At 36.1% G+C, this 26,419-nt stretch overlaps 1 protein-coding gene across 2 annotated transcripts in view; it reads right to left on the reverse strand.

The window, feature by feature from the left end:
- The window catches only part of PEX7 (peroxisomal biogenesis factor 7), a 98,951-nt gene that overhangs the window by 42,288 nt on the left and 30,244 nt on the right, over window positions 1–26,419 (reverse strand). For both annotated transcript variants that reach the window (XM_046004093.1, XM_046004092.1), the window contains 2 exons: window positions 26,161–26,274; window positions 22,220–22,275 (listed from right to left, as the gene is read on the reverse strand). In XM_046004093.1, the coding sequence (XP_045860049.1) occupies window positions 22,220–22,275; window positions 26,161–26,274 (170 nt within the window). The remainder of the gene's footprint in view (window positions 1–22,219; window positions 22,276–26,160; window positions 26,275–26,419) is intronic.

Here is a 26,419-nt window from a genome sequence, read left to right on the forward strand (position 1 = left end):
TCACAGTGAAGAAACTGAAGGACACTGATGAATTTGAAGCTGCAAATAGATTGCTCATTTTCGGTGTTTATCCTCTGTATGGTGCACTCTATTAGGTCAGATCTCTAAGATTCAAAGTTACAATATTTAGTGTTGCCAGATTCCAGATTGGGGCTTCAGGGAAGACTTCAAGGGTGAATTGTTGTTTGTTTAAGATTTTATTTATTTATTTGAGTGGGGGGTGGGGGGGAAGAGGGATAAGCAGACTCCCCGCTGAGCAGAGAGCCTGATGCAGGGCTCCATTCCAGAACCCTGAGATCATGACCTGAGCTGAAGGCAGCCACTTAACCATCTGAGCCACCCAGGCTACCCCTCAAGGGTGAATTATTTATTCTTGAGTTCTTAGGGGACAGAATAAAGTACTAACAGCTGGTGGGTAGTACCCAGTTGCTCTAAATAAACAAACTCACTATATGTGCAAACAAGGATGTGGTGGGAACACTGAGGTTTTCTGCTCAATTACCTTTTTCTTAAAAATGGTAATTGTACAGATTAGAGTCCACTAATTCTACAAGGTTTATTGCAAAGAACAGCAGCTTCCTGCACAACCCCCTCGGCCCCTCACCTCAGAGGCCTTCACTTTCCATTCTTTTAGCTGTTCCTTCTGATACCCTGTACTCACTTCTATATTTCCAAATAATATGCTCACAGAATTCATTGATTATTTTCATTTTCACATCCTATCTTTTGGCTTCCTACCATGGAAGATGAGGCAAAGCATTATCTACATTAGAAAATATACATATACGCAACAAAAGCCACTCAGGTGCCTATTCAAACTGCACAACAGAAGTTGTTAAAAATTATAATGCAAATTAACTGACAAACTCCAGAAATTTTCTGCTAATCAACACAATTCAAAGTTCAAAGCAGTGACTGACACTGCACTAAGCTAAGGCTTAACATTCCTCACTCCTTTTAGATCTATGTATTTCTTCATGTGCTTGCATTAGGTTATGAATTACACATGGATTTGGTTTGGTTCTTAATGAAAAATGTTAGCACTAAATAGTTCTGAAAATGTTCTGCAGTTACAAATCAAGGAATTTAACATAAAAATCTTACACATTCTTTTCTAATTAATGTACATTGTTTCATTTTATAGGAAATTACTTTCATTTTTCACCTGGCATTTAATTTGCAAAATTATGCTTCACTTCCTCAAAAGATCTTTCCAGTATGACAACAATGAACACAAGACTTTTCTAATTTAAACAAGTCAAATGGAAAAATTCTTTGGGACATATAAAAGCACCAATCTATCAACAAACTTGGGATTTATTCCTTTATACATACAAATACCTTAACTGTTAGTTGTACGAAGCTCAAGGAGATTTGTTAATAAATTGCATATGACAATTGATTATAGAAAAAAAAAAACAAAAAAAAATCTATCTGTAAATTTAGTTGACAAACAGGATACCAATACAATGGTTCCAAATTTGTTAAGTAGCAGAATTTTGTGATCCAATCAGTCCTGACTTATGCAATGGAACAGCAAAATTTACCTGGAAAAATATTACTTTCTTCTCCCAACAGGACTTTCCACTTTAAATTCAGTTTGATTAATGACTACTTCAAATATAATTAAAGGGAAGGCTATATTAAAATACAATTGTTATAAGCTTTTACACTCAGGAGTGAGCCAAGGATAATGTAATTTTTCATGTAATTTAAATTCACTCACATCTAAAACATTTATCTAGTATACACACATACCAGGTACTAGGGACAAAACAATGAAACAGACATCCACAGCCTGTAATCAGGTAATGTACCTTATTAACACAAAATATATTCAGTATTAAAATATCCTTATCAGAGTTAAGCAAATACGTGAGTGCGAATAATCTCATTCTTAAAAAGTACATCAAGGACAACCACATTAAGATGCTTTCCTAATACCAGTGGTGAAGTTTAGTGAACCTTTGCCACAAAGCAAAACCTGTGATTGAGTTACAAAGACACATGTGAGATATCTGAAAGGCACACAACATTAAACAACTCTTTGATCATTTTCAGGATGCAATCACAGCTACTTAAATGTTAACAGTTGTGTCGTATCATTAGCCACATAATTTTTCCTGTGGGTTGATGAACAAATGCAGAGGAATTAAGAACTGTCTGAAAAGATGAGGTAAAATAATCATTTGAAACTGCATCTGAGCTCACATTCAGCCACATTTCTTACCTATTTACTTTGACTGACCTTTTTTTGTGGGTAAGGGGGACTAGGTAAAGTTGAAAGGAAAGGTTTGTGAGACAGAGTACATATTCAGCTATACTATCTGTTTACTTTGGCTGACCTTTTTTTATGGGGAAGGGGAAGAAAGAGAAGTATCTGCCTGTGGAAATCTCTGTGCTAATAAACATAAGGATCAAAAAAGCCCATCAACCACACCAAAGTTAAGACACTTACTATATAAAGGAAAATCCCATGAGAGTAAATATGACAAAAAGTATTTCTGTGTCTGCTGCTTTGTTAAGATTCTAAGTTTACTACAATTAAAGACCATTTTCCTGCTTATGCAATATAATCAAGCTATTTATCTTATTTTACAATTAACTATATCACTAAATGTCACATTTATGAAAAGATATTAGTAAGAAACATTTTCCGTGTCTTATTTTACATGAGCAAATACAGCTTACTTTTTTTCTCAAATCTTGTTATTTTTAAAATCACCAACCCACAGAAAAATTTAAAAAATATAATGAACACTCATATATTCTTTGTCTAGGTTCACCAATTGTTAAAATTTTACATTTGCTTTATCTTTCTCTATAAATACATATATCAAATAATATTTCTGCAGAACCAAATAAAAATAAATTGCAGGAGTCATAAAGTTGAGTGTCTTTTTGTGATTTTGCTTCTTTTTTTAATAATTCTGATCAGAAATATAAGAATATATAATTATAGTGACTCAGTACTAAGTACAAAGTTGAGGAATATATATGTGGATGAAAAAAGAAGAAACTAAATTTTGTTGAGTGCCTGATATTGGGCCAGGCACGATTTAAACCTCATAATAATATATTTTATGACTGAGGAAACAATGGCTCAGGGAGGTCAAGTGACTTTATAAAAGATTAAATATAACAATACCTAGTGATGGCAAATCTAGGATTTTAAACTATCTCTCTTTTTCTGTTACATCATGTTGCAGATTAAATATAACAATACCTAGTGACGGCAAATCTAGCATTTTAAACTATCTCTCTTTTTCTATTACATCATGTTGCCTCCCTAAGCAGTAATTTTAAAACAAATATATACATAATATATAATAGTTTAGAGAAAAATATAGGTTGAATTGAAGTACAAGTGGTTACGGATTTTAAGAAAATGATTCACGTATATCACCTTTGTCTATATGTACAAATATGCTCTGTTCTGGGTCATGCTACACTAAATTCACAAGGTATGCTTCCCGCACCCCCCACCTTGACAATGGAACAAGAATTCCCATTCACAAAGCTCCTCCACGGGTTAAGCACCATAATTATCTTATTAAAGTAATGTTAGGGAAGGCATGAATGACGAATACCTTAACCCTCCCTACCAGTACTTACATTTTAAAATAGAAAACTTATTATAACTATTCTCATTTAAAATGTCAGCTATTTCTTTGAACACTTATTATGTGCCAAAGGTGTTTACAATTTCATTTAATCTTTTGAACATCCCTGCAAAGTATCATTTCCTGTATTTCACAGCTAGCGAATGGAGGAAATGGCGTTTCAACAAGTCTAATGGACTCAAAAGAGCATATGCTTACTGCTCCACACAGGGGATTTTAACCCAGAGAACTTTCCCATATGTCTCCAGAAACTAAGGGAAGGGGAGGGACAGTACTGCTTCTAGATAACCTTCTAGCCCCCCTTAGTACTTCTTTCTTACCTACTTATTAATGTAGAATTTTAGTAAGTTATAATTTATGAGTAGATATTTAGAAAAGTTAGCAATTCTATCATATCTTGCACTTAAACATTCTTTCTCAATGAAATAGTAATGAAGTCTTGGTCTTAGATTGTCTAATCTCTTCCAATAAAACCTTAAAATGATGTATGTTGAAGTTATAAACTATATTGTCTAGTCAGGAATGTATCGTATTTGTAACTTGGGATTGAAACATACTTCAATAGTTATTGAATATAGTTCACTTAATGACAGACCATCTGCTATGTATTTACCATAGTAACACTGCACTTATTTAGGAATCCGACTTTTGAGAAGAACAACAACCCAAAATAGAGAACCAAAAAAAGATCCAGAAAAGTGAGTGTACATGAAAAATGGCTATTTTTAAGTCTGTGAATTTTATTAAGTGAGCAGATTAAAAATAGTACATACAAAAGCAGAGTAACATGTCACCTGGAAGTAAAGAAGGGTAAAGAAACATACAAAAAGCAAAAGAAAAGAAACTAGAAAGCAAAACTTTTCTGGAGTCACAGTTTCTCAGGACAGTTCTACCTTACACAGACAGTTTAATCACTTATACACTGTCACTCATACCTTGGCCAAAGAAGGTTAAACCTTTTTTTAAAAAAGATTTAAGACTGTATACATACCTAAGTCATATGCCAATTAAAGAATTTTTAAAATTTTGTGTTAAGGTATCTGAAATCCCAACTATCAGCAATCTCCTTTAAATTCTTTTTTTAAAATTATGTTATGTTAGTCACCATACAGTACATCATTAGTTTCTGATGTAGTGTTCCATGATTCATTGTTTGAGTATAACACCCAGTGCTCCATGCAATCTGTACTTCCCTTAATACCTATCACCAGGGTCACCCATCTTCCCACCCTTCCTTTCCTCCAAAACCCTCACTTTGTTTCCTGGAGTCCATAGTCTCTCATGGTTCATCTCCCTCTCTGTCCCCCCCACCCCCTTCATCTTTCCCTTCCTTCTAATGTCCACCATGTTATTCCTTATATTCCACAAAAAGGTGAAACTATATGACTGACTTATTCCTCTCTGCTTGACTTATTTCACTCAGCATAATCTCCTCCAGTCCTGTCCATGTTGATGCAAAAGTTGTGTACTCATGGCTGAGTTTTCTCATGGCTGAATAATATTGAAAAGAAGGGCCTCCATGTTCATAGCAGCAATGTCCACAGCAGCCAAACTGTGGAAAGAGTTGAGATGCCCTTCAACAGACAAATGGATAAACAAGATATACACCTTTAAATTCTAGTTATAGTTTTCCAAACACCTTTCAATAAAAATGTATATACAAAGGTGTATGCTTTTGTGTATATACTTAAATGTGTATCTATATACACTTAAAGGTGTATATACATAAAGCTGTATCATAATGCTGAAAGGTTTTAAAATCCATAATTGTTAAGATAAAAGTATGGCACATAATCTTTTATGTGCCCATCATTGTCAAGACTCACTTATGTAGAATACTTCAATCCCAAAATGATTATAGATATTACAGGCAATACTGTATTTTGGCAGTTTAATCCCTAAGGAGATAATGTTTAACATAACGGGAAAACTATACTACTTGGAAATACAAAAAGGCCTGGGCTTACTAGAAGTGTTCAGGTATTAAGTAATATTAAAAGTATCAGCTTTAAAAATAAAAGATCTAGATTCAAGTTTGGCTTCATTACTTGCCAGCTATGTGGTAACAGCCTACCCTTCCACCTTTCAGTCAGCCCCCTTCTGGATAAAATGACTACACGCCCAAGGTGGTGTGTGAATGAAAGGAAATACTGTATATTAACATACCTCATAAACTAGGCATGGCTAATCAAAAATAAGAACTTGTATCACTTTGAGCACTGGGTGTTACTTGTAAGTGGTGAATCACTAAATTTCTACTCCTGAAAACAACACTACGCTATATGTTAACTAAATGGAATTTAAGTAGAAATTTGGAAAAAAATAAGAAGTTAAATATAAGAACAGATATTAGTGTGGAATAATTTGAGGCATAATAAAGACTATTTGGACCTATCCTGCTCAGTATTCCCACTGCCTGAAATCCACTGGGTAGGGCACTGCTGACCTTGGAGGAAGAGGAGTGAACTGCTAACTGGAGGGTCTGTCTTGGCCATTCCAGGACCCTATACCCAGTCCCTGTCCATTAATGCCAGAAGTGTTTGTCAGCACCACCACAAAACCAAAATTGCCCCCACTAAGAATTACTACAGGTTTAATTTAAAGTGTAACTATAAACCAGGGAAACATACACAGTAAGCCTCAGGTCCTTTTGCGTCCAAATAAATAAATGGATAAAAATGTTCTTCAATAGGCGTAAAAGCCATGGAACGGAGAGGAGGTATAGAACAGTTTAAAAAATGACTGGCATAAGAAAAAATTTTCAGTTATTCCATAACTTGTTGCAACAATTTTGTCAGCATTTCTCTCTTACTGACTGAATGATTCCTGAAAATATACATGAACCATTAATTAAGAAACTCTTCATTTTCATCTGGGATGTTAAAGTGATATATTAAACAATTCTTCTATTGAAACTAAAAAAAAAAAAAAAGAATGCTTACGTAAAGTTTATCTGGTATATAACTTTCCAGACGTTTTCCAATGAAAAATGCCCACATATACATATATTACAATTACAGAAGCTTTTTAAAATCAGTAATTATTAAGATCACAATCACCTAGGTCTAGGCCAGCCCCAGTGGAATGCTGGAGCCAGCTCATTCTGGTTTGTGAGAGCTCCCTGAGCACAGCTTCCCAACCTTGTGCTTATGGACATCGGGTCACACCGGCAGCACGATATTGGCCATGATGGGAGGACTTACACCACTGAACTCTTATTTCAAACATTACAAAACAGGTTCCCCCACCTGCCTAGAAAGTCAGTGGTTAAACATTTTTCTGGTTAGCCCTTATGGAATTATGTTGAATAATACACTGTTAATAAACTGAAATGGGGTCATTACCTGGTCTTATAAACATGAAAAGCACTGATAAAAATTCTAGAATCATAAAGATCAGAGCAGAAATCAATGAAATAGAAACCAAAAAAACAATTGAGCAAATCAATGAAACTAGGAGCTGGTTCTTTGAAAGAATTAATAAGATTGATAAACCCCTGGCCACACTTATCAAAAAGAAAAGAGAAAGGTCCCAAATAAAATCATGAATGAAAGAGGAGAGATCACAACCAACACCAAAGAAATACAGACAATTATAAGAACATACTATGAGCAACTCTATGCCAACAAATTTGACAATCTGGAAGAAATGGATGCATTCCTAGAGACATATAAACTACCACAACTGAACCAGGAAGAAACAGAAAACCTGAACAGGCCCATAACCAGTAAGGAGATTGAAACAGTCATCAAAAATCTCCAAACAAACAAAAGCCCAGGGCCAGACGGCTTCCCAGGGGAATTCTACCAAACATTTAAAGATGAACTAATTCCTATTCTCCTGAAACTGTTCCAAAAAATAGAAATGGAAGGAAAACTTCCAAACTCATTTTATGAGGCCAGCATCACCTTGATCCCAAAACCAGAGAAGGATCCCACCAAAAAAGAGAACTACAGACCAATATCCTTGATGAACACAGATGCAAAAATTCTCACCAAAATACTAGCTAGTAGGATTCAACAGTACATTAAAAGGATTATTCACCACGACCAAGTGGGATTTATTCCAGGGCTGCAAGGTTGGTCCAACATCCGCAAATCAATCAATGTGATAGAACACATTAATAAAAGAAAGAACAAGAACCATATGATACTCTCAATAGATGCTGAAAATGCATTTGACAAAGTACCGCATCCCTTCCTCCAAAACTCTTCAAAGTGTAGGCATAGAGGGCACATACCTCAATATCATCAAAGCCATCTATGAAAAACCCACCGCAAATATTCTCAATGGAGAAAAACTGAAAGCTTTTCCGCTAAGGTCAGGAACACGGCAGGGATGTCCATTATCACCACTGCTATTCAACATAGTACTAGAAGTCCTAGCCTCAGCAATCAGACAACAAAAAGAAATTAAAGGCATCCAAATCAGCAAAGAAGAAGTCAAACTATCACTCTTCGCAGATGATATGATACTATATGTGGAAAACCCAAAAGACTCCACCCAAAACTGCTAGAACTTGTCCAGGAATTCAGTAAAGTGTCAGGATATAAAATCAATGCACAGAAATCAACTGCATTTCTGTACACCAACAATAAGACAGAAGAAAGAGAAATTAAGGAGTCAATCCCATTTACAATTGCACCCAAAACTATAAGATACCTAGGAATAAACCTAACCAAAGAGGCTAAGAATCTATATGCAGAAAACTATAAGGTATTCATGAAAGAAATTGAGGAAGACACAAAGAAATGGAAAAATGTTCCATGCTCCTGGATTGGAAGAATAAATATTGTGAAAATGTCTATGCTACCTAAAGCAATCTATACATTTAATGTAATCCCTATCAAAATACCATCCATTGTTTTCAAAGAAATGGAACAGATAATCCTAAAATTTATATGGAACCAGAAAAGACCTCGAATAGCCAAAGGAATATTGAAGAACAAAGCCAAAGTTGGTGGCATCAGAATTCCGGACTTCAAGCTCTATTACAAAGCTGTCATCATCAAGACAGCATGGTATTGGCACAAAAACAGACACATAGATCAATGGAACAGAAAAGAGAGTCCAGAAATAGACCCTCAACCCTATGGTCAACTAATCTTCGACAAAGCAGGAAAGAATGTCCAATGGAAAAAAGACAGCCTCTTCAACAAATGGTGCTGGGAAAATTGGACAGCCACATGCAGAAAAATGAATTGGACCACTTTCTTACACCACACACGAAAATAGACTCAAAATGGATGAAGGATCTCAATGTGAGAAAGGAATCCATCAAAATCCTTGAGGAGAACACAGGCAGCAACCTCTTCGACCTCAGCCGCAGCAACTTCTTCCTAGGAACATCACCAAAGGCAAGGGAAGCAAGGGCAAAAATGAACTATTGAGATTTCATCAAGATCAAAAGCTTTTACACAGCAAAGGAAACAGTCAACAAAACCAAAGACAACTGACACAATGGGAGAAGATATTTGCAAACGACATATCAGATAAAGGGCTAGTATCCAAAAGCTATAAGGAACTTAGCAAACTCAACACCCAATGAACAAACAATCCAATCAAGAAATGGGCAGAGGACATAAACAGACATTTCTGCAAAGAAGACATCCAGATGGCCAACAGACACATGGAAAAGTGCTCCACATCACTCAGCATCAGGGAAATACAAATCAAAACCACAATGAGATATCACCTCACACCAGTCAGAATGGCTAAAATTAACCAGACAGTAAACGACAGATGCTGGCGAGGATGCAGAGAAAGGGGAACCCTCCTACACTGTTGGTGGGAATGCAAGCTGGTACAACCACTCTGGAAAACAGAAGGTTTTTGAAGGTTCCTCAAAATGTTGAAAGTAGAACTACCCTATGACCCCACAACTGCACTAGTGGGTATTTACCCTAAAGATACAAATGTAGTGATCCAAAGGGGCACGTGCACTCAAATATTTATAGCAGCAATGTCTACAATAGCCAAACTATGGAAAGAACCTAGATGTCCATCAACAGATGAATGGATAAAGAAGGTTTGGTATATATACACAATGGAATACTATGCAGCCATCAAAAGAAATGAAATCTTGCCATTTGTGACGACGTGGATGGAACTAGAGGGTATCATGCTTAGTGAAATAAGTCAATCGGAGAAAGACAACTATCATATGATCTCCCTGATATGAGGACATGGAGATCCAACATGGGGGGTTAGGGGAATAGGAGAAGAATAAATGAAACAAGATGGGATTGGGAGGGAGACAAACCATAAATGACTCTTAATCTCACAAAACAAACTGGGGGTTGCTGGGGGGAGGTGGGATTGGGAGAGGGGGAGGGGGCTATGGACATTGGGGAGGGTATGTGCTATCGTGAGTGCTGTGAAGTGTGTAAACCTGGCGATTCACAGACCTGTACCCCTGGGGATAAAATACATTATATGTTTATTAAAAAATAAATAAATAAAAAATTAAAAAAAAAAGAAGTTAGAAGCAAAAAATTAAAAAAAAATACTAGAATCAAAACCACAATGAGATACCATCTTATACCAGTTAGAATGGCTAAAATTAACAAGACAGGAAATGACAAATCTTGGCAAGAATATATAAATCCTGTTATACTGTTGGTGGGAATGCAATCTGGTACAGCCACTCTGGAAAACAGTATGGAGGTTCCTCAAGAAGTTAAAAATAGAGATACCGTATGATCCAGCAATTATATTACTTGGTATTTACCCCAAAGATACAGATGTAGTGAAACGAAGGCGCACCCCAATGTTCATAGCAGCAATGTCCACAATAGCCAAATTATGGGAGGAGCCAAGAGGTCCTTCTACAGAAGAATGGATAAAGGAGATGTGGTTCATATATACAATGGAATATTACTCAGCCATCAGAAAGTATTAATACCTACCATTTATATTGACATGGATGGAACTGGAGCATATTATGCTAAGTGAAATAAGTCAATCAGAGAAAGACAATTATCATATTGTATCATTCATATGTGGAATATAAGAACAGTGCAGAGAATCAAGGGGGAGGGAGGGAAAACTGAACGGGAAGAAATTAGAGAGGGAGACAAATCATGAGAGACTCCTGACTCTGGGAAACAAACTGAGGGTTTCGGAAGAGGATGTAGGTGGGGGGATGGGGTAACGGGGTGATGGGCATTAAGGAGGAGGGCATGTGCTGTGATGAGCGTGGGTGTTATATGCAACTGATGAATCACTGAAATCAGAAACTAATCTGAAATCTGAAACTAATGATGTCCTATACGTCAGCAAATTGAACTTAAATAAATACTAGTAGTTTATACTTTTAGAGCTCTGAGCTGAAACTAAATTTGAAAATTAGGTATTGGAGAACATGTTGATAAAAAGTTGCACACTGTCAATAAGAAAATGCACTCCCAGGAGGCACAACAAAAGGCCAGGTTGAGGGTGCCTGCTTTTGTAGCCATAAAATACAAATTGTTATCTCACCCTTGAAGACAAGAAGTGAAATGGGCCTCGACCCCAGAGATGGTCTCCTGTCACCATCCATTCTGGCAATGTAGTAACTTAGTAAGTGACCAACACTTACATAGCACTTACTATTGCAGACTTTGTGGACATTACTCATCTTGTCCTCACAGCGAGCCATTGTGGTAGGTACCTTCATCCTCTCCATTCTACAGAAGAGGACATTGCATATACTGTTTTAAAATAGCACGTCCAAGTTTATGCAGCTAGTAAAAGGTGGCCAGGCTCCAGAGGCTGTGGTCTTAACTCCTATGTTACCCAGGAATGTGCCACCCCACAATTAGTCCATTCAACTTTTATTTCCTAGAACCCCAGATCTGTATTTGTGACTACATGTCTCTCTGCTACTCTCGCTAACCCCAACACAAATGACAGGCTCAGGACTCCCTGACGTGTTTCTACTTCTCTCCAGGCCTTTACTTTTATCATTTTGTCAGCAAGATATTCAGAATGGTCTATTATGTCTATTATAAGGGCTGTCAGATAATAGGCATTCTATAAAAATGCCTGAATTTTAAAGCAGGGTACAGCCCTACCATTTGCAACCAAAGTAAGTAGCTTAACAGTGGAATTGGAAACATTAACGTTGCTGGTATAGGCAGAGTGTTTCACATCACACAAGCTTGGATGAGCACAGTTTGAAAACACTGGAATTAAAACTCCCTGTTTTTCCACCCAAAAATTATATAGTAAAAAAAAAAAAGAAAGAAAGAAAGAAACAAAACACTCTTGTTTTGCATATTACTACTAAAGGCCATTGACAAAGAATGTTTGGAAGGTTAGAATATTTTTTTTTTCCCATTTTATTTATTTTTTCAGCGTAACAGTATTCATTGTTTTTGCACAACACCCAGTGCTCCATGCAATATGTGCCCTCCCTATTACCCACCACCTGTTCCCCCAACCTCCCACCCCGACCCTTCAAAACCCTCAGGTTGTTTTTCAGAGTCCATAGTCTCTTATGGTTCGCCTCCTCTTCCAAAAATTTTTTTTTTAATACACACATAATGTATTTTTATCCCCAGGGGTACAGGTCTGTGAATCGCCAGGTTTACACACTTCACAGCACTCACGATAGCACATACCCTCCCCAATGTCCATAGCCCCCTCCCCCTCTCCCAATCCCACCTCCCCCCAGCAACCCCCAGTTTGTTTTGTGAGATTAAGAGTCATTTATGGTTTGTCTCCCTCCCAATCCCATCTTGTTTCATTTATTCTTCTCCTATTCCCCTAACCCCCCATGTTGGATCTCCATGTCCTCATATCAGGGAGATCATATGATAGTTGTCTTTCTCCGATTGACTTATTTCACTAAGCATGATACGCTCTAGTTCCATCCACATCGTCGCAAATGGCAAGATTTCATTTCTTTTGATGGCTGCATAGTATTCCATTGTGTATATATTTATAAAAGCAACATGAAGCTGAAGAGTATTACTCTGAATTTAAATTTATCATATTAGTTTTATCAATTTTAGGAAAGTTAGATCTTTAAATAGCTGAGAAGTATTTGCTATACCTGGAAGAGATAAAATGTTGCTTTTTCTAATGATAAAACATAATTTTAACAGCTTTTACTTTTGTTTGGCTGCCATACTTAGCGGATCTGCTGGTTCCCAAATGCGTTTACTGACCAATCCACTTAGTATGAAACCAAAACAGGCACTCAAAACTCAACTCATGCTCAGGCATGGTCGGCATAGCAAACATGCCTAGCAGAAAAAGAAGTAACCTAATGGAGAGTATATCAGAAGAAGATGATGTGCTAAAACCTATGGTGACAACATTCACAGAAGAATGGAAATAATTTACTGTGAAATATTTTAGATTCAGTACCATCTCTGAGTGAAATTTAAAAAGAACCGGGGCGCCTGGGTGGCTCAGTGGATTAAGCTGCTGCCTTCGGCTCAGGTCGTGATCTCAGGGTCCTGGGATCGAGCCCCGCATCGGGCTCTCTGCTCTGCAGGGAGACTGCTTCCTCCTCTCTCTCTGCCTGCCTCTCTGCCTGCTTGTGATCTCTCTCTCTGTCAAATAAATGAATAAAATAAAAAAAAAAGAACCGATTTGTATTTTTTTAATAGGTTTTATTTATTTATTTGATAGAGCGGGGGGGGGGGGGGTGGCAGGCAGAGGGAGATGGAGAAGCTGGCTCCTCACTGAGCAGGTAGACCTGAGCAGGGAGCCTGATGTGGGATTCAATCCCAGAATCCTGGGATCATGACCTGAGCCAAAGGCAGACACTTAACTAACTGAGCCACCAGGCACCCCAGAACTGATGTATAATTTTATAGAGCGTATTGCCCATCAGCTAAATGGAGTTGTGATATTTTTCGTAAGGTTGGAACTTTTATTTAATCTAAACACACTAATTTCAAATGCTATGTTACCCATGAATTTTTAGATTTTTATTACTTTTTCAGTGAAACATAATGAGCTACTACACAGGTAAAGAACTTAAAGCATTTCTATTAAATATGATAATGACATAAAACAAAAATATGAAACTTGAATTTTATAATACTAAAATGTCCTTAACATTGTCACTTTTGACATAATGCACACAATATAAAATATGTTAAAATAAAATCTTAAAGGCTAAAAAAACTAGACAAAATATAAAAATGGACAAGTAAATGAAAACTTATATTTGAAGAGCTTATGTTATAAGAAACTGGTCATCCAAAATCTAGAGGTAGTATCTGTATAATTATCAGTGCTGAAGATTGGACAGGCTATTTTTGGTCTTTTGTCTTTAATATTTTTCTTTTTACTAAAATGAGTTTTCTGATACTAAAAATATCATGAATCCAATGAGATTTAAAATTCTTCAGAGGATAAATTTAACTCATATCACATGGGATAAAAAATCTACCAAAAACATATCTCTTCTGACCTTTCCAATGCATGGTCATCACACACAAATAATGAGAACTAAACTCACACAAGGCATTCCTGTAGTTAAAGTTGTATTCTTGGCACATTTTGAGAATTACAAAATACAGTAAATATATTCAAAAATGAAATTTTAAAAAATTATTTTGTTTTCTTTTTCTATTTTCTCATAAGAAAGTCTTTGGTAGTACTATACTGAAATACACAGTTAATAATCTCCAGTTATATTTAGTATGAAGGTAGTTTAGTAAAGTAGCCATAATGTAGGTTAAAATTAAAATTCTATTTCTGGTAAAAAGAAGATGCTGCTTCTACATACTGCCTGTGATGGAATTTGATTTAAGTTTTTTACTCCATTTCATACTGAGAAAATGATTACCAATTTTGCAGGGAGGAGGAAAAAAGAATTCCAGGCTTTAGGCTTGACTAGGAATAATATTCCCATGAAAATCTTAAAATGGCCTTGGTGAATGGAAGCTTAAGGGACACTAAAAGCTTGGCTGGGAAGGAAAGAGAAATATACAAGAGAAGTTAAAAGCAGATAAAGGAATAAGTTACAGGGTGAGGGGGAAATTAGGGAATTAGAGAACAACGATAGAGGAGGGAAAAGGGGTGATTTCATGGAGTCCTGAAAACAAGAGCATATGGGGTTAAGAGCTCTCGTGTCCAATGGTAGCAGAGAATGGATAGGTACAGATTTAGATCAATCCTCAGGCTTGCAGTGGAAAGTGAGATAATTTGTGCTAGATCCCTAATTTTTTTTTTTAAAGAAATATAAAAGGCCTTTTAGTGAATAAGGTTGGTGAGGTGTCTTGAGAAGAGAAGCAAAGGTTGAGACAGTGAAAAATTAGCACAGTATTTTCAAGCAGGTCCTCTTCTGTAATTCTTATACTCAATTTGTGAGGAGAGAGATTATTAATTCCATTTTACATATGAAGAAACCTGGACTCTAAGTTATATGGGAAAACTGCATTAAATTGTTTTTCAGTTATATGTTAAGGATCTCCTATTACTCACTATAATTTCACTTTTTCCAAATGCTTACAAATATAGCAATGACGCTTCTGACCTTGCAGCATGTCACTGAAGCCATTCCTCTCCCCAAAAGCACTAAACATCTATCCCCCAATCTCCAGTCTTGCTCAGGGTTCAAGAAAGAAGCAAAACCTAATTCTTAGAAATGGAAAAGTAAGATTGTGAGTCTCAAATTGTGATGATTTTTGAGGACGTTTAGTTACCTACAAGACTCTGGAATACTACAGTTTGCATTCAAAAGTCCAGTCTTAACAAATAAAATGTAACAAGTAAAATGCAAAATTTACATTTTAAAAAATAAGGTATTTCCCAACTGGGTCCTCAAAAATACTTAAGGATATAGATAAAATGGGGCATGGCCAGTAGGATGAAGATCATGATAACAGTTCTGAAAAGAAAGTATAGGTAAGTTACTAGGTTTTCTCTTTAATTAAAAACAGGACAGAAATGGATTTAATATGCCCCTTAGTAATACCTCGAAACCAGAAAGACCCAATTAAAATTCTCAGAGACACTAAAATGAGATCAAAAGATTAATGCCCCATCTCATTTGGTCAAGTCTCCAGTGATCAGTTTCAAACACCAGAAAGGTCTTTGAAATCCAAGGGCTAGATTCTATATCCGAATCCCTTTTGAGCCCCAAAGTGACACCATGTAAAAAGAGAGAAAACTGAAAGTTCAACTCTTCATCCTGCTTACCCCATCCAAAGGATCTCATATCACTGGCCATACACATCTGGCTGAAATCCTCTCCTGACACTTCCATGGCATACTGCATGCTCTCCTCTGTTAAGTGGGCTGGTCCTTTCTTTATTTCAACAGTAATTCTCTCCTACTTTTTGCTCTTCTTTCTCTAAACGTATTCATTCTTATGGACTGATCTGTCAGTAAGTTAATGGTCTTCAAATCCATATTTACAGCCCAAACCTCTAGGCAATAATCTAGCTCCACAATTCCAGTTTGGAAAAGTTTGGGGTGGACGGCAAGCAACTGCCAAGTTTTCTTCCTGTTTGCCATGTTGCCATTCTTTGGCTCCCATGCCAGAAGTTTTATATGGACTATTAAAAAAAATGGTTATGGCACTCCTTTAATTGATAGCTGGAAGCCTCAGTGTGATTATGTTTCCCAGTTTATCTGCATGCTTGTATTGGATTTAAAAAAAAAAACAAAAAACAAATTAGGGCATGTAATTTCTCCCAAGGCATTGTTGTAAATAATTCTATTCCACAGTACATTCCACAGAAACAAAGTTACATAGCTTCTGCCACATCAATTACTGACTCAGAAGTAAAGGAGAGAAGAATTCTGGGTAGTTGAGGCAGTGAGGCCTTACAAATCCAAAACTCCTAGTGCATCTTCACAAAAAACTAATACGGAAAAAGAAGAACAAATAAAACGACACAAAACTTGGGGTGCCTGGGTGGCTCAGCCGGTTAAATACCTAATTCTAGATTTCAGCTCAGGTCTTGATCTCAGTGTTGTGAGAACGAGCCCCTCGATAGGCTCCATGCTGGGTATGGAGCCTGCTTGAGACCCTCTCTCCCCCCTCCATCTACCCCAGCTCACATGTGTGAACTCACTCTCTCTCCATCTCTGAAAAAAACCAACCTATACAAAACTCAAGCTTCTAACACATGTGAAATTCTAATTACAGGTTAAAAAAAGAAAAATAAAAACAACCACAATGAGCTATCTCTCATGTTTCAGCTGTAAGCCTAATTGGACACTTTAATCTACAGCAGGGAAAACTGAATTGCAACAATCAGGATCCCCAGGGAAAAAGATCAAATAACAAACAAGGACAAAAGAATTAGACTGGTATTGGAATTCCCCAAAACAAGACAGAAAGCAAGGCAGAAAAAAGGTAGCATTTTCAAAAAACTCTAGAAATGTAAATCAAAGAGTTTTTATTCAGATAAGCTACACTTTAAACTATTTTTTTTAAGATTTTATTTATTTATTTGACAGAGAGAGATCACAAGTAGACAGAGAGGCAGGCAGAGAGAGAGGGAAGCAGGCTCCCTGCTGAGCAAAGAGCCCGATGCGGGACTCGATCCCAGGACCCCGAGATCATGACCTGAGCTGAAGGCAGCGGCTTAACCCACTGAGCCACCCAGGCGCCCCAAGCTACACTTTAAGAACAAGGCTATAGAGAAACAGTTTAAACCTGCAAGAGCTCCTGAGAATTCTGAACCCATCAGCTCTTCTTAAGGAATCTACTAGAAGATAAACTTCATCAACCTAAGACATGATAGGGAAATTTCAGCAAAAAGATTGATGATGAGGGGCGCCTAGGTGGCTCAGTGGGTTAAAGCCTCTGGCTTCGGCTCCAGTTATGATCCCAGGGTCCTGGGATCAAGCCCCAAATCAGCCTCTCTGCTCAGCAGGGAACCTGCTTCCTCCTCTCTCTCTGCCTGCCTCTCTGCCTACTTGTGATCTCTATCTGTCAAATAAATAAAAAATCTTAAAAAAAAAGATTGATGATGAATATTTAATATATATTTAATCATATATCTAAGACTAAACCAAACGTGAAAACTAGAGTGGAAAATAATTTACGTTAAACGTTGCAAGGTTTGACAAAGTATAAATAAAATAACTCAAAATTTGATGGAGAAGAGGAAGGGGATAAAAAGGAAAGTAGAATGAATTCACTGCTTGTCCTATATGCAATAAGCAGGTGTTAAAATACCATTAAAAACTCATGAGTCAGATAATGGTTACATTTTTTAAAACAGGGGACTAAAGGTATTAGAAAATTTAAAATACCAAAGGCAACCACTAGTATAAATAAAAACTTACCTGAATATTACAAAAATTTAAATAAAAGAACAAAATAAACCTTCAAAACACAACCAAAATACATCATATTCAGAAACAGCAAGTAAAACATAAGACACATAACAGTCACCACATAAAATGATACAACAGACTTGATACCAAACATGTTTTTATCAAAAAATATGGATAGGTTAAACTTGACTATTACTTAAAAAGACTTTTTATTTAGTTCACCTAGCAAGACCCAAACATGTGCTCTATATAAAAGACATACCAAAACCAAAATGCTTCAAAAAAGCTAAAAATGAAGGTATGGGGAAAAATGTACCTGGAAAGTGGAAACACTATGAAAGCAGGGGCAGTGACACAGGTAAGAGACAAAGCACAACTAAAGCTTTTGAAAAGGATCAACTGTAACAAAGAAGGATTCTCTTTGATGCCAAAAGTCTCAATTCACTAAATGGCCCTTATAAATATCTATGCACCAAATAACAGACTACACTATCTACCTTTATGAAATCAAAACTACAAAAGTTGCAGGGAGACAGATAGAAGTCCACTGATAATATTTTTAACATCCCACTCTCAGTACAAAACAAATTAAGTGAACAAAAAAATAAAACAGGATACAGAAAATCTAAACAACAATCAGTAGAGCTTATGTTACATATTGGACTTTATAGCATGATAATACAGAATATATCTTCTTCTTAATTGCTTATGAACATTCATAAGCATTAATAATTTATTAGGTCCCCTCAAAATCAGTATGTTATATAAAACAATGACTAAAAATTATATTCTCTATTCACAATGCAATAAAACTATAAATTTTTAACAAATTTTTAGAAATTAAAAAGCCCTTTCATCTGGAAATTAAATAACTTCCTATTAAACAACTCTTGGAAAAAGGGGAAATACAAACAGAAGTTACAGATCTTTTAAAAATGATAATAAAACATTACGTATCAGAACGTATGAGCTAGAACTGAAATAGTAACTAGAAGAAAATTCATAGCCTTAAAAACTTTATTAACAAAATTAAAGAATAAAAATATATTCTTGGCTCAAAAGTCAAAAAAAGAACACAGTAAGCCAGAAGAGAGTAACAAGAAGGAAATAATAAAGATAAAAGGAGAAATTAATGAGGTCATGAATAGAAAAACAATAGTTCAATTAATAAACCAAGATCTTATTTGCTGGAGAAAAATAACAAAATACATATACCATTAAATAACTTAAGAAGAAATCACAAACATACAAAGTCAGAAATAAAAGTGAAATAACCATTGAAATAGGAGAAATTAAAAAATCATGATACTACTTAATAGACATTTGTAACAAATAAATTTGAAAATTTATAAGGATAATTTCCAAAACTGATCCCATTAGAGATGAAAAGTTTAAATAGACCAATTTTCATACAAGAAATACAGGTATCAAGAAAGTACTCCACAAAAAGAACCATGTCTGGATGGTTTCACAGGGGAATTCAACCAAGGCTTCAAAGACCAAATAGCCTGAATGCTGTATAAATTGTTCCAGAACTCTGAAAACTAGGATAACTTCTTAAATTCTTTTTTATGAGACAAGTAACACTCTGATACATTAATCAAAAAAAGAATGAAAGGAAAAAAGGAAGCTGTAGACCAATATCACCTTTGAATACTAATGCAAAAGCGCTGAATAAAATATTAGCAGACCAAATTCAACACCACATAAGAAAATAATACACAAAGATCAAGAGAGATTTAGTCCAGGAAGGCAAGGCTAGTTCAATTCGTTAATAATTCCTTAATAGCTCTAAGAAGAAAAATCATGATCATTTCCACAGATGCTGAAAAAGCCTTTGACAAAACATACATTCCTGACTTGAAAAAAGACTCAAGAAAACAAGAATTGATGCACACTTTCTTAGCATGACTTAAACAACACAAGTTTGGAGTGTGTGGGGCCACTTACATGCAGATTTTTTTTAGTAAATATACATACAGTACTGTAAATGCATTTTTTTCTTCCTTATGATTTTTTTTAAAATATTCATTCATTTGTAATTTTATTTATTTATTTTTCAAGATTTTACTTACTTATTTGACAGAGAGAGAAAGCAGGAGCAGGGAGTGAGGCAGAGGGAAAAGCAGGTCCCAGAAAAGCAGGGAACCAGATGCAGGGCTCAATCCCAGGACCCTGGGGTCATGACCTGAGCAGAAGGCAGACACTTAACTGCTGAGCCACCCAGGTACCCCTTCCTTATGATTTTCTTAAGAACATTTTCTTTTCTCTAGCTTAGTTTAGGAATATAGTATATGATACATATGACACGCAAAATATACGTTAATCAACTGTTTACATTATAGGTGAGGTTTCTGGTCAACAGCAGGCTATGAGCTAAATTTGGGGGGAGTCAAAAGTTATGCAGGAGTCAGCACACATAACCCCGGGTGTTTGAGGTTCAACTGTACTTTCACTTAAAACTAACACCTTACTTTTAACAAGGAAACATTAAAGGCACATTCATGAATATAGAATTAGACATTATAACACTAGTTAGCACTTTAATAGAGGTATCTGCCAATGCAATTAGAGAAATCAATCAAAGGCATCAGAATTGAAATTGAAGATACACGGCCATCTTTCTTTGCAGATGCTTTGATCAGGTACTTGGCAAACCCTAAGGAATCAATGATCTTTAGATGGTAGAGAAACAGGCATTTTCAAACACGGCTGCTTGGAATGGAAATTGATACATTCCTTTTGGTTGGAATGTAGTACTATCTAACAAAACTATATGTAGGCTTACTAAAATTTTAATTCAGCAATCTCACTTCTAGGAATATACTCTGAAGTTAGTACTCTAATAATGTGTACATACATACATACAAGGTTATTATTCACTATGCATTGTTTATTTACAAAATATCTGAGGACAAGCTAAGTTCCCATATGTAGGAGAGTAGTTGAATAAACTATGGTACATCCACATAATGGAGTATTATGCGAAGTATCTCTATGAATTGACATAAAGTGATTTCCTGGATATATTTTATATGAAAAATAGTAAAATTGAAGAGAGTATCCAGAGCACTCTGTTTTTGTATAAGAAAGGGGGAAGGGGTGCCTGGGTGGCTCAGTGGATTAAGCCGCTGCCTTCGGCTCAGGTCATGATCTCAGGGTCCTGAGATAGAGCCCCGCGTCGGGCTCTCTGCTTCACAGGGAGCCTGCTTCCTCCTCTCTCTCTGCCTGCCTCTCTGCCTACTTGTGATCTCTCTCTGTCAAATAAATAAAATAAAATCTTTAAAAAAAAAAAAAAGAAAGAAAGGGGGAAATAAGAAAATAGACATTGTCTACTTATCTGAGTAATATAGATTTTTATAGGGTGAAGGACCCTACAGAATGGATTGGAAAGAATAGAGGAAATAGCTCTTTCTGAATATAGCTTTATATACATCTTGACTTTGGAACCATGTTACTGTTTTGTCTGCTCAGAAAAATAGACAAAATTAATAAGGATGGTAGGAAACCCTAAAATTGACTACAAACAAAAACAAATGAATCAAACTGTGTTTCCAATGAATGACACAGCCATACTGATGGGAGGGGAACAGAATTAACCCAGATAACCTTTAAAACATGTATTTGGACTAGAAGGGAAAAGCGCTAAACAAACGTGAACTCTAATTAGTATAACTCTGTTTCAGAGAGGGACGGCTCCACAATTCTAAAACTACTTTCTGAGCATTCTAGGGTTTGCAAGTAAGTTAATGTATTATGTACATAGGAATTAGGAGTTACACATCTGGAAAAGGAGAAAAAACAGAATAAACCATGTGCAGTGTGGGATTGGAACTGGGATGTATGGATAGAGACACACATACACACATATATATTCATACATAGCTGTGGATGTACACACGCATATATATATATATATATATATATATATACACACTCCTCTATATATAGTCACAAACATAATAATAGCCTTGCTGGTTTTTTTCAACTATAACAATCTCAGCCTTAAGATTCATATAATTAGACCTGAAGATATGGAATTTCACAATTTTTAAATTCTAAGTTTAAAAAGTACTGGCTATGCAGCCTATTGTGTGAAAAGGTGTCACTACAGGAATAGCTATCAAGAAAAAGGCTTTTAAGCAAAACAGCCAAGCTACCTTTAAATAGCAAAGAATTTATGTACAGGGCCAGATCATAAAAACAGAAAAAAATGTACTATTAATCCTAGTGCAAATACTCAAATGTGCTCAGCTCAGATTATTTCCAGATTACTATAATAAATACATTATTTTTCATAAAAGTTGAAAAGATGCTACTTGGTATTTCACAATGAAACTTATCAAAATCTACTGTACCTTACAGTGAAATCATAGGAGCAAGAGGCCAGAACAGAAGCATGAAATGGTGAAAACTACAAAAACAAAACAAAACTTGTTAAAGTTAGCCGTAATTATAACATGCTACTTCATAAGGTTATTCGCATGAGCACTACAATAAAGTTTAATCAGGACTGTCACTTAAAATTATGTTTCCCGAAACCTTATATGCTTTAATTTAAGGCAAAAATCTTCTGGCCTTTTAAGCATCAGCTGCAGGAAACAAATTTACTTTTATATTCTCCAAAGAAAAGTCATTCCTCAAGCTTTTTAGCACTTATTTAGAATAAAATATTCCCAAAGGGTTGCCCTTCTGGAAAAATTAAACACAATTTTGTAATGCCTATCCAAAAATGACTCCTACAAATGTAAGAGTCAGAAATTCTGACTCTTAAGGGAAAGAATAAGGGAGTTATTCCCTCCTGTAAGGGAGTTAAGTGATCATACAATATGTAATAATATAATTTACCAATTTTATGAATACATACTACGATTGCTATATGCACAAGTATCAAGTTATCAATTAATTGTTAAATAAAAACATCTTTAAAAGAATTTTTATGTTATTGGTATATCATAATTAATGCAAAGGACATCAAGAACAAAACCCGCAAATTTAAAGATAAATATCTTTTAAATAAGTAATCAACATACTTTAATAGGCTGCCCTTTGTAATTATATTTCTTTAGTTTTTTTTTCTTCCCAGTACTTTAGTGGTTATATACATACATATAACTACATTCAAATATGCTTTATAGTTTGCAAAATACTTTCAGTAAATTACCCAATTTCATTCTCAAAAACACTGTGAAATAAATACTGAAAATATTTTTCAACTGCTATAACCTGTGTGCCATTAAAACAGCAACATGGCACCAGGTCCCACATGCTGAGTTACAACCAGTAAAATTTTTTTTCCTTTTTTTTTTTAATTTGTTTATTATTTTTTATTTATTTATTTACAGCATAACAGTGTTCATTGTTTTGGCATCACACCCAGTGCTCCATGCAGTACGTGCCCTCCCTATTACCCACCACCTGGTTCCTCAACCTCCCCCCCCCCCCGCCGCCCCTTCAAAACCCTCTGGTTGTTTCTCAGAGTCCATAGTCTCTCATGGTTCATCTCCCCTTCCAGTTTCCCTCAACTCCCTCTCCTCTCCATCTCCCCATGTCCTCCATGTTATTTGTTATGCTCCACAAATAAGTGAGACCATATGATACTTGACTCTCTCTGCTTGACTTATTTCGCTCAGCATAATCTCTTCCAGTCCCGTCCATGTTGCTACAAAAGTTGGGTATTCATCCTTTCTCATGGAGGCATAATACTCCATTGTGTATATGGACCACATCTTCCTTATCCATTCATCCGTTGAAGGGCATCTTGGTTCTTTCCACAGTTTGGCGACCGTAGCCATTGCTGCAATAAACATTGGGGTACAAATGGCCCTTCTTTTCACTACATCTGTATCTTTGGGGTAAATAGCCAGCAGTGCAATTGCAGGGTCATAGGGAAGCTCTATTCTTAATTTCTTGAGGAATCTCCACACTGTTCTCCAAAGTGGCTGCACTAACTTGCATTCCCACCAACAGTGGAAGAGGGTTCCCCTTTCTCCACATCCTCTCCAACACACGTTGTTTCCTGTCTTGCTCATTCTGGCCATTCTAACTGGTGTTAGGTGGTATCTCAATGTTGTTTTAATTTGAATCTCCCTGATGGCTAGTGATGATGAACATTTTTTCATGTGTCTGAGAGCCATTTGTATGTCTTTGTTGGAGAAGTGTCTGTTCATATCTTCTGCCCATTTTTTGATATGATTATCTGTTTTGTGTGTGTTGAGTTTGAGAAGTTCTTTATAGATCCTGGATATCAACCTTTTGTCTGTACTGTCATTTGCAAATATCTTCTCCCATTCCGTGGGTTGCCTTTTTGTTTTGTTGACTGTTTCCTTTGCTGTGCAGAAGCTTTCGATCTTGATGAAGTCCCAAAAGTTCATATTCGCTTTTGTTTCCTTGGCCTTTGGACACATATCTTGAAAGAAGTTGCTGTGGCTGATATCGAAGAGGTTACTGCCTATGTTCTCCTCTAGGATTCTGATAGATTCCTGTCTCACGTTGAGGTCTTTTATCCATTTCGAGTTTATCTTTGTGTACGGTGTAAGAGAATGGTCGAGTTTCATTCTTCTACATATCGCTGTCCAGTTTTCCCAGCACCATTTATTGAAGAGACTGTCTTTTTTCCATTGTATATTTTTTCCTGTTTTGTCGAAGATTATTTGACCATAGAGTTGAGGGTCCATATCTGGGCTCTCCACTCTGTTCCACTGGTCTATGTGTCTGTTTTTATGCCAGTACCACGCTGTCTTGGTGATCACAGCTTTGTAGTAAAGCTTGAAATCGGGTAACGTGATGCCGCCAATTTTGTTTTTGTTTTTCAACATTTCCTTAGCAATTCGGGGTCTCTTCTGGCTCCATACAAATTTTAGGATTATTTGCTCCAGCTCTTTGAAAAATACTGGTGGAATTTTGATCGGAATGGCATTAAAAGTATAGATTGCTCTAGGCAGTATAGACATTTTAACAATGTTTATTCTTCCAATCCAAGAGCATGGAACAGTCTTCCATCTTTTTGTGTCTTCTTCAATTTCTCTCATGAGTGTTCTGTAGTTCCTCGAGTACAGGTCCTTTACTTCTTTGGTTAGGTTTATGCCCAGGTATCTTATGGTTCTTGGTGCTATAGTAAATGGAATTGATTCTCTAATTTCCCTTTCTGTATTTTCATTGTTGGTGTATAAGAAAGCCACTGATTTCTGTACATTGACTTTGTATCCTGCCATGTTACTGAATTGCTGTATGAGTTCTAGTAGTTTGGGGGTGGAGTCTTTGGGGTTTTCCATATAAAGAATCATGTCATCTGCGAAGAGAGAGAGTTTGACTTCTTCCTTGCCAATTTGGATACCTTTTATTTCTCTTTGTTGTCTGATTGCCGTTGCTAGAACTTCTAATACTATGCTGAACAAGAGTGGTGAGAGTGGGCATCCTTGTCGTGTTCCTGATCTCAATGGGAAGGCTGCAAGCTTTTTCCCATTGAGGATGATATTAGCTGTGGGTCTTTCATAGATAGATTTTATGAAGTTCAGGAATGTTCCCTCCATCCCTATACTTTGAAGCGTTTTCATCAGGAACAGATGCTGGATTTTGTCAAATGCTTTTTCTGCATCAATACAACCAGTAAAATTTTAAATATTAATTTAACTGAAAAGTCAGAATTTCTGAAATAGGAATAACCCAGTATCTTATTTAAAAGATAAATAAAATACTTCTTTACCCTTAGTATAACAAAACAAAGAATGAAATTGGGAGATGTCACTTAATAAGATGTTTTCCACAGTGACTTAGCAAAACCCACCAATAAAAGATGGGAAGCTAATATAAGTCCCCTTAGAACCAGGCACATTTCTCAGAAGTGGTAGAAAAAAGTTACCTTCATCTCATTGTCTGCTGTTGGCAGAGTGGAAAATTTTCTATACCCCAAATGTTGTGAACATTCATACTTATTACCATGTTAGAGAAAAGAAACCTCTCTGTAGTTTCAACCACTGAATGGGAAATTATGAAGAATACTAAAAGCAAATTACCATAGTTAAAAACACATAAAAAGGAATAGTAGTAGAATGGAAAGGACAGAATGAAAAAAACATTTCTATTTAAGCTTAAGCACTGATCGTCTACATTGTCCCAATTCATTCAATAATTATTCAAATATTCTTACCTAATTTTAGCTTTCATTGTTCATCATCAATTGGCTAACAGAATTATGCACAAAAAGCACCCATAACCCCAACTCCTAAACATGTTTTCTATATACTTCATTCTGTTTTTATTTCTACTCTACAGGTAAAAAGAAAAGAAAAACACTTACTTTCACTCTCCTAATAGCGTAGGTGTGACCAAGAAGTTCAAACACTGGCTGTCGTACATTCCTCAGGTCCCAGCCTCTCAAACTACAATCCACGGCCCCTGTCACAAGCAAATTCTGCAAAAAAAATTCAGAGAAAAGTGAGCAGTGCACAGGTCAGAACAAGGCACAGTCTCAAATGGCACTGTGGTTCTCCAATCTACTTGTAGTAGTATCAGTAAGTATATAAGGGGTTAAAAATTACACCCTCAAATGAGCCCAC

This window comes from Meles meles, chromosome 5 (assembly GCF_922984935.1).
Source record: "Meles meles chromosome 5, mMelMel3.1 paternal haplotype, whole genome shotgun sequence".
NCBI classification, from domain to species: domain Eukaryota; kingdom Metazoa; phylum Chordata; class Mammalia; order Carnivora; family Mustelidae; genus Meles; species Meles meles.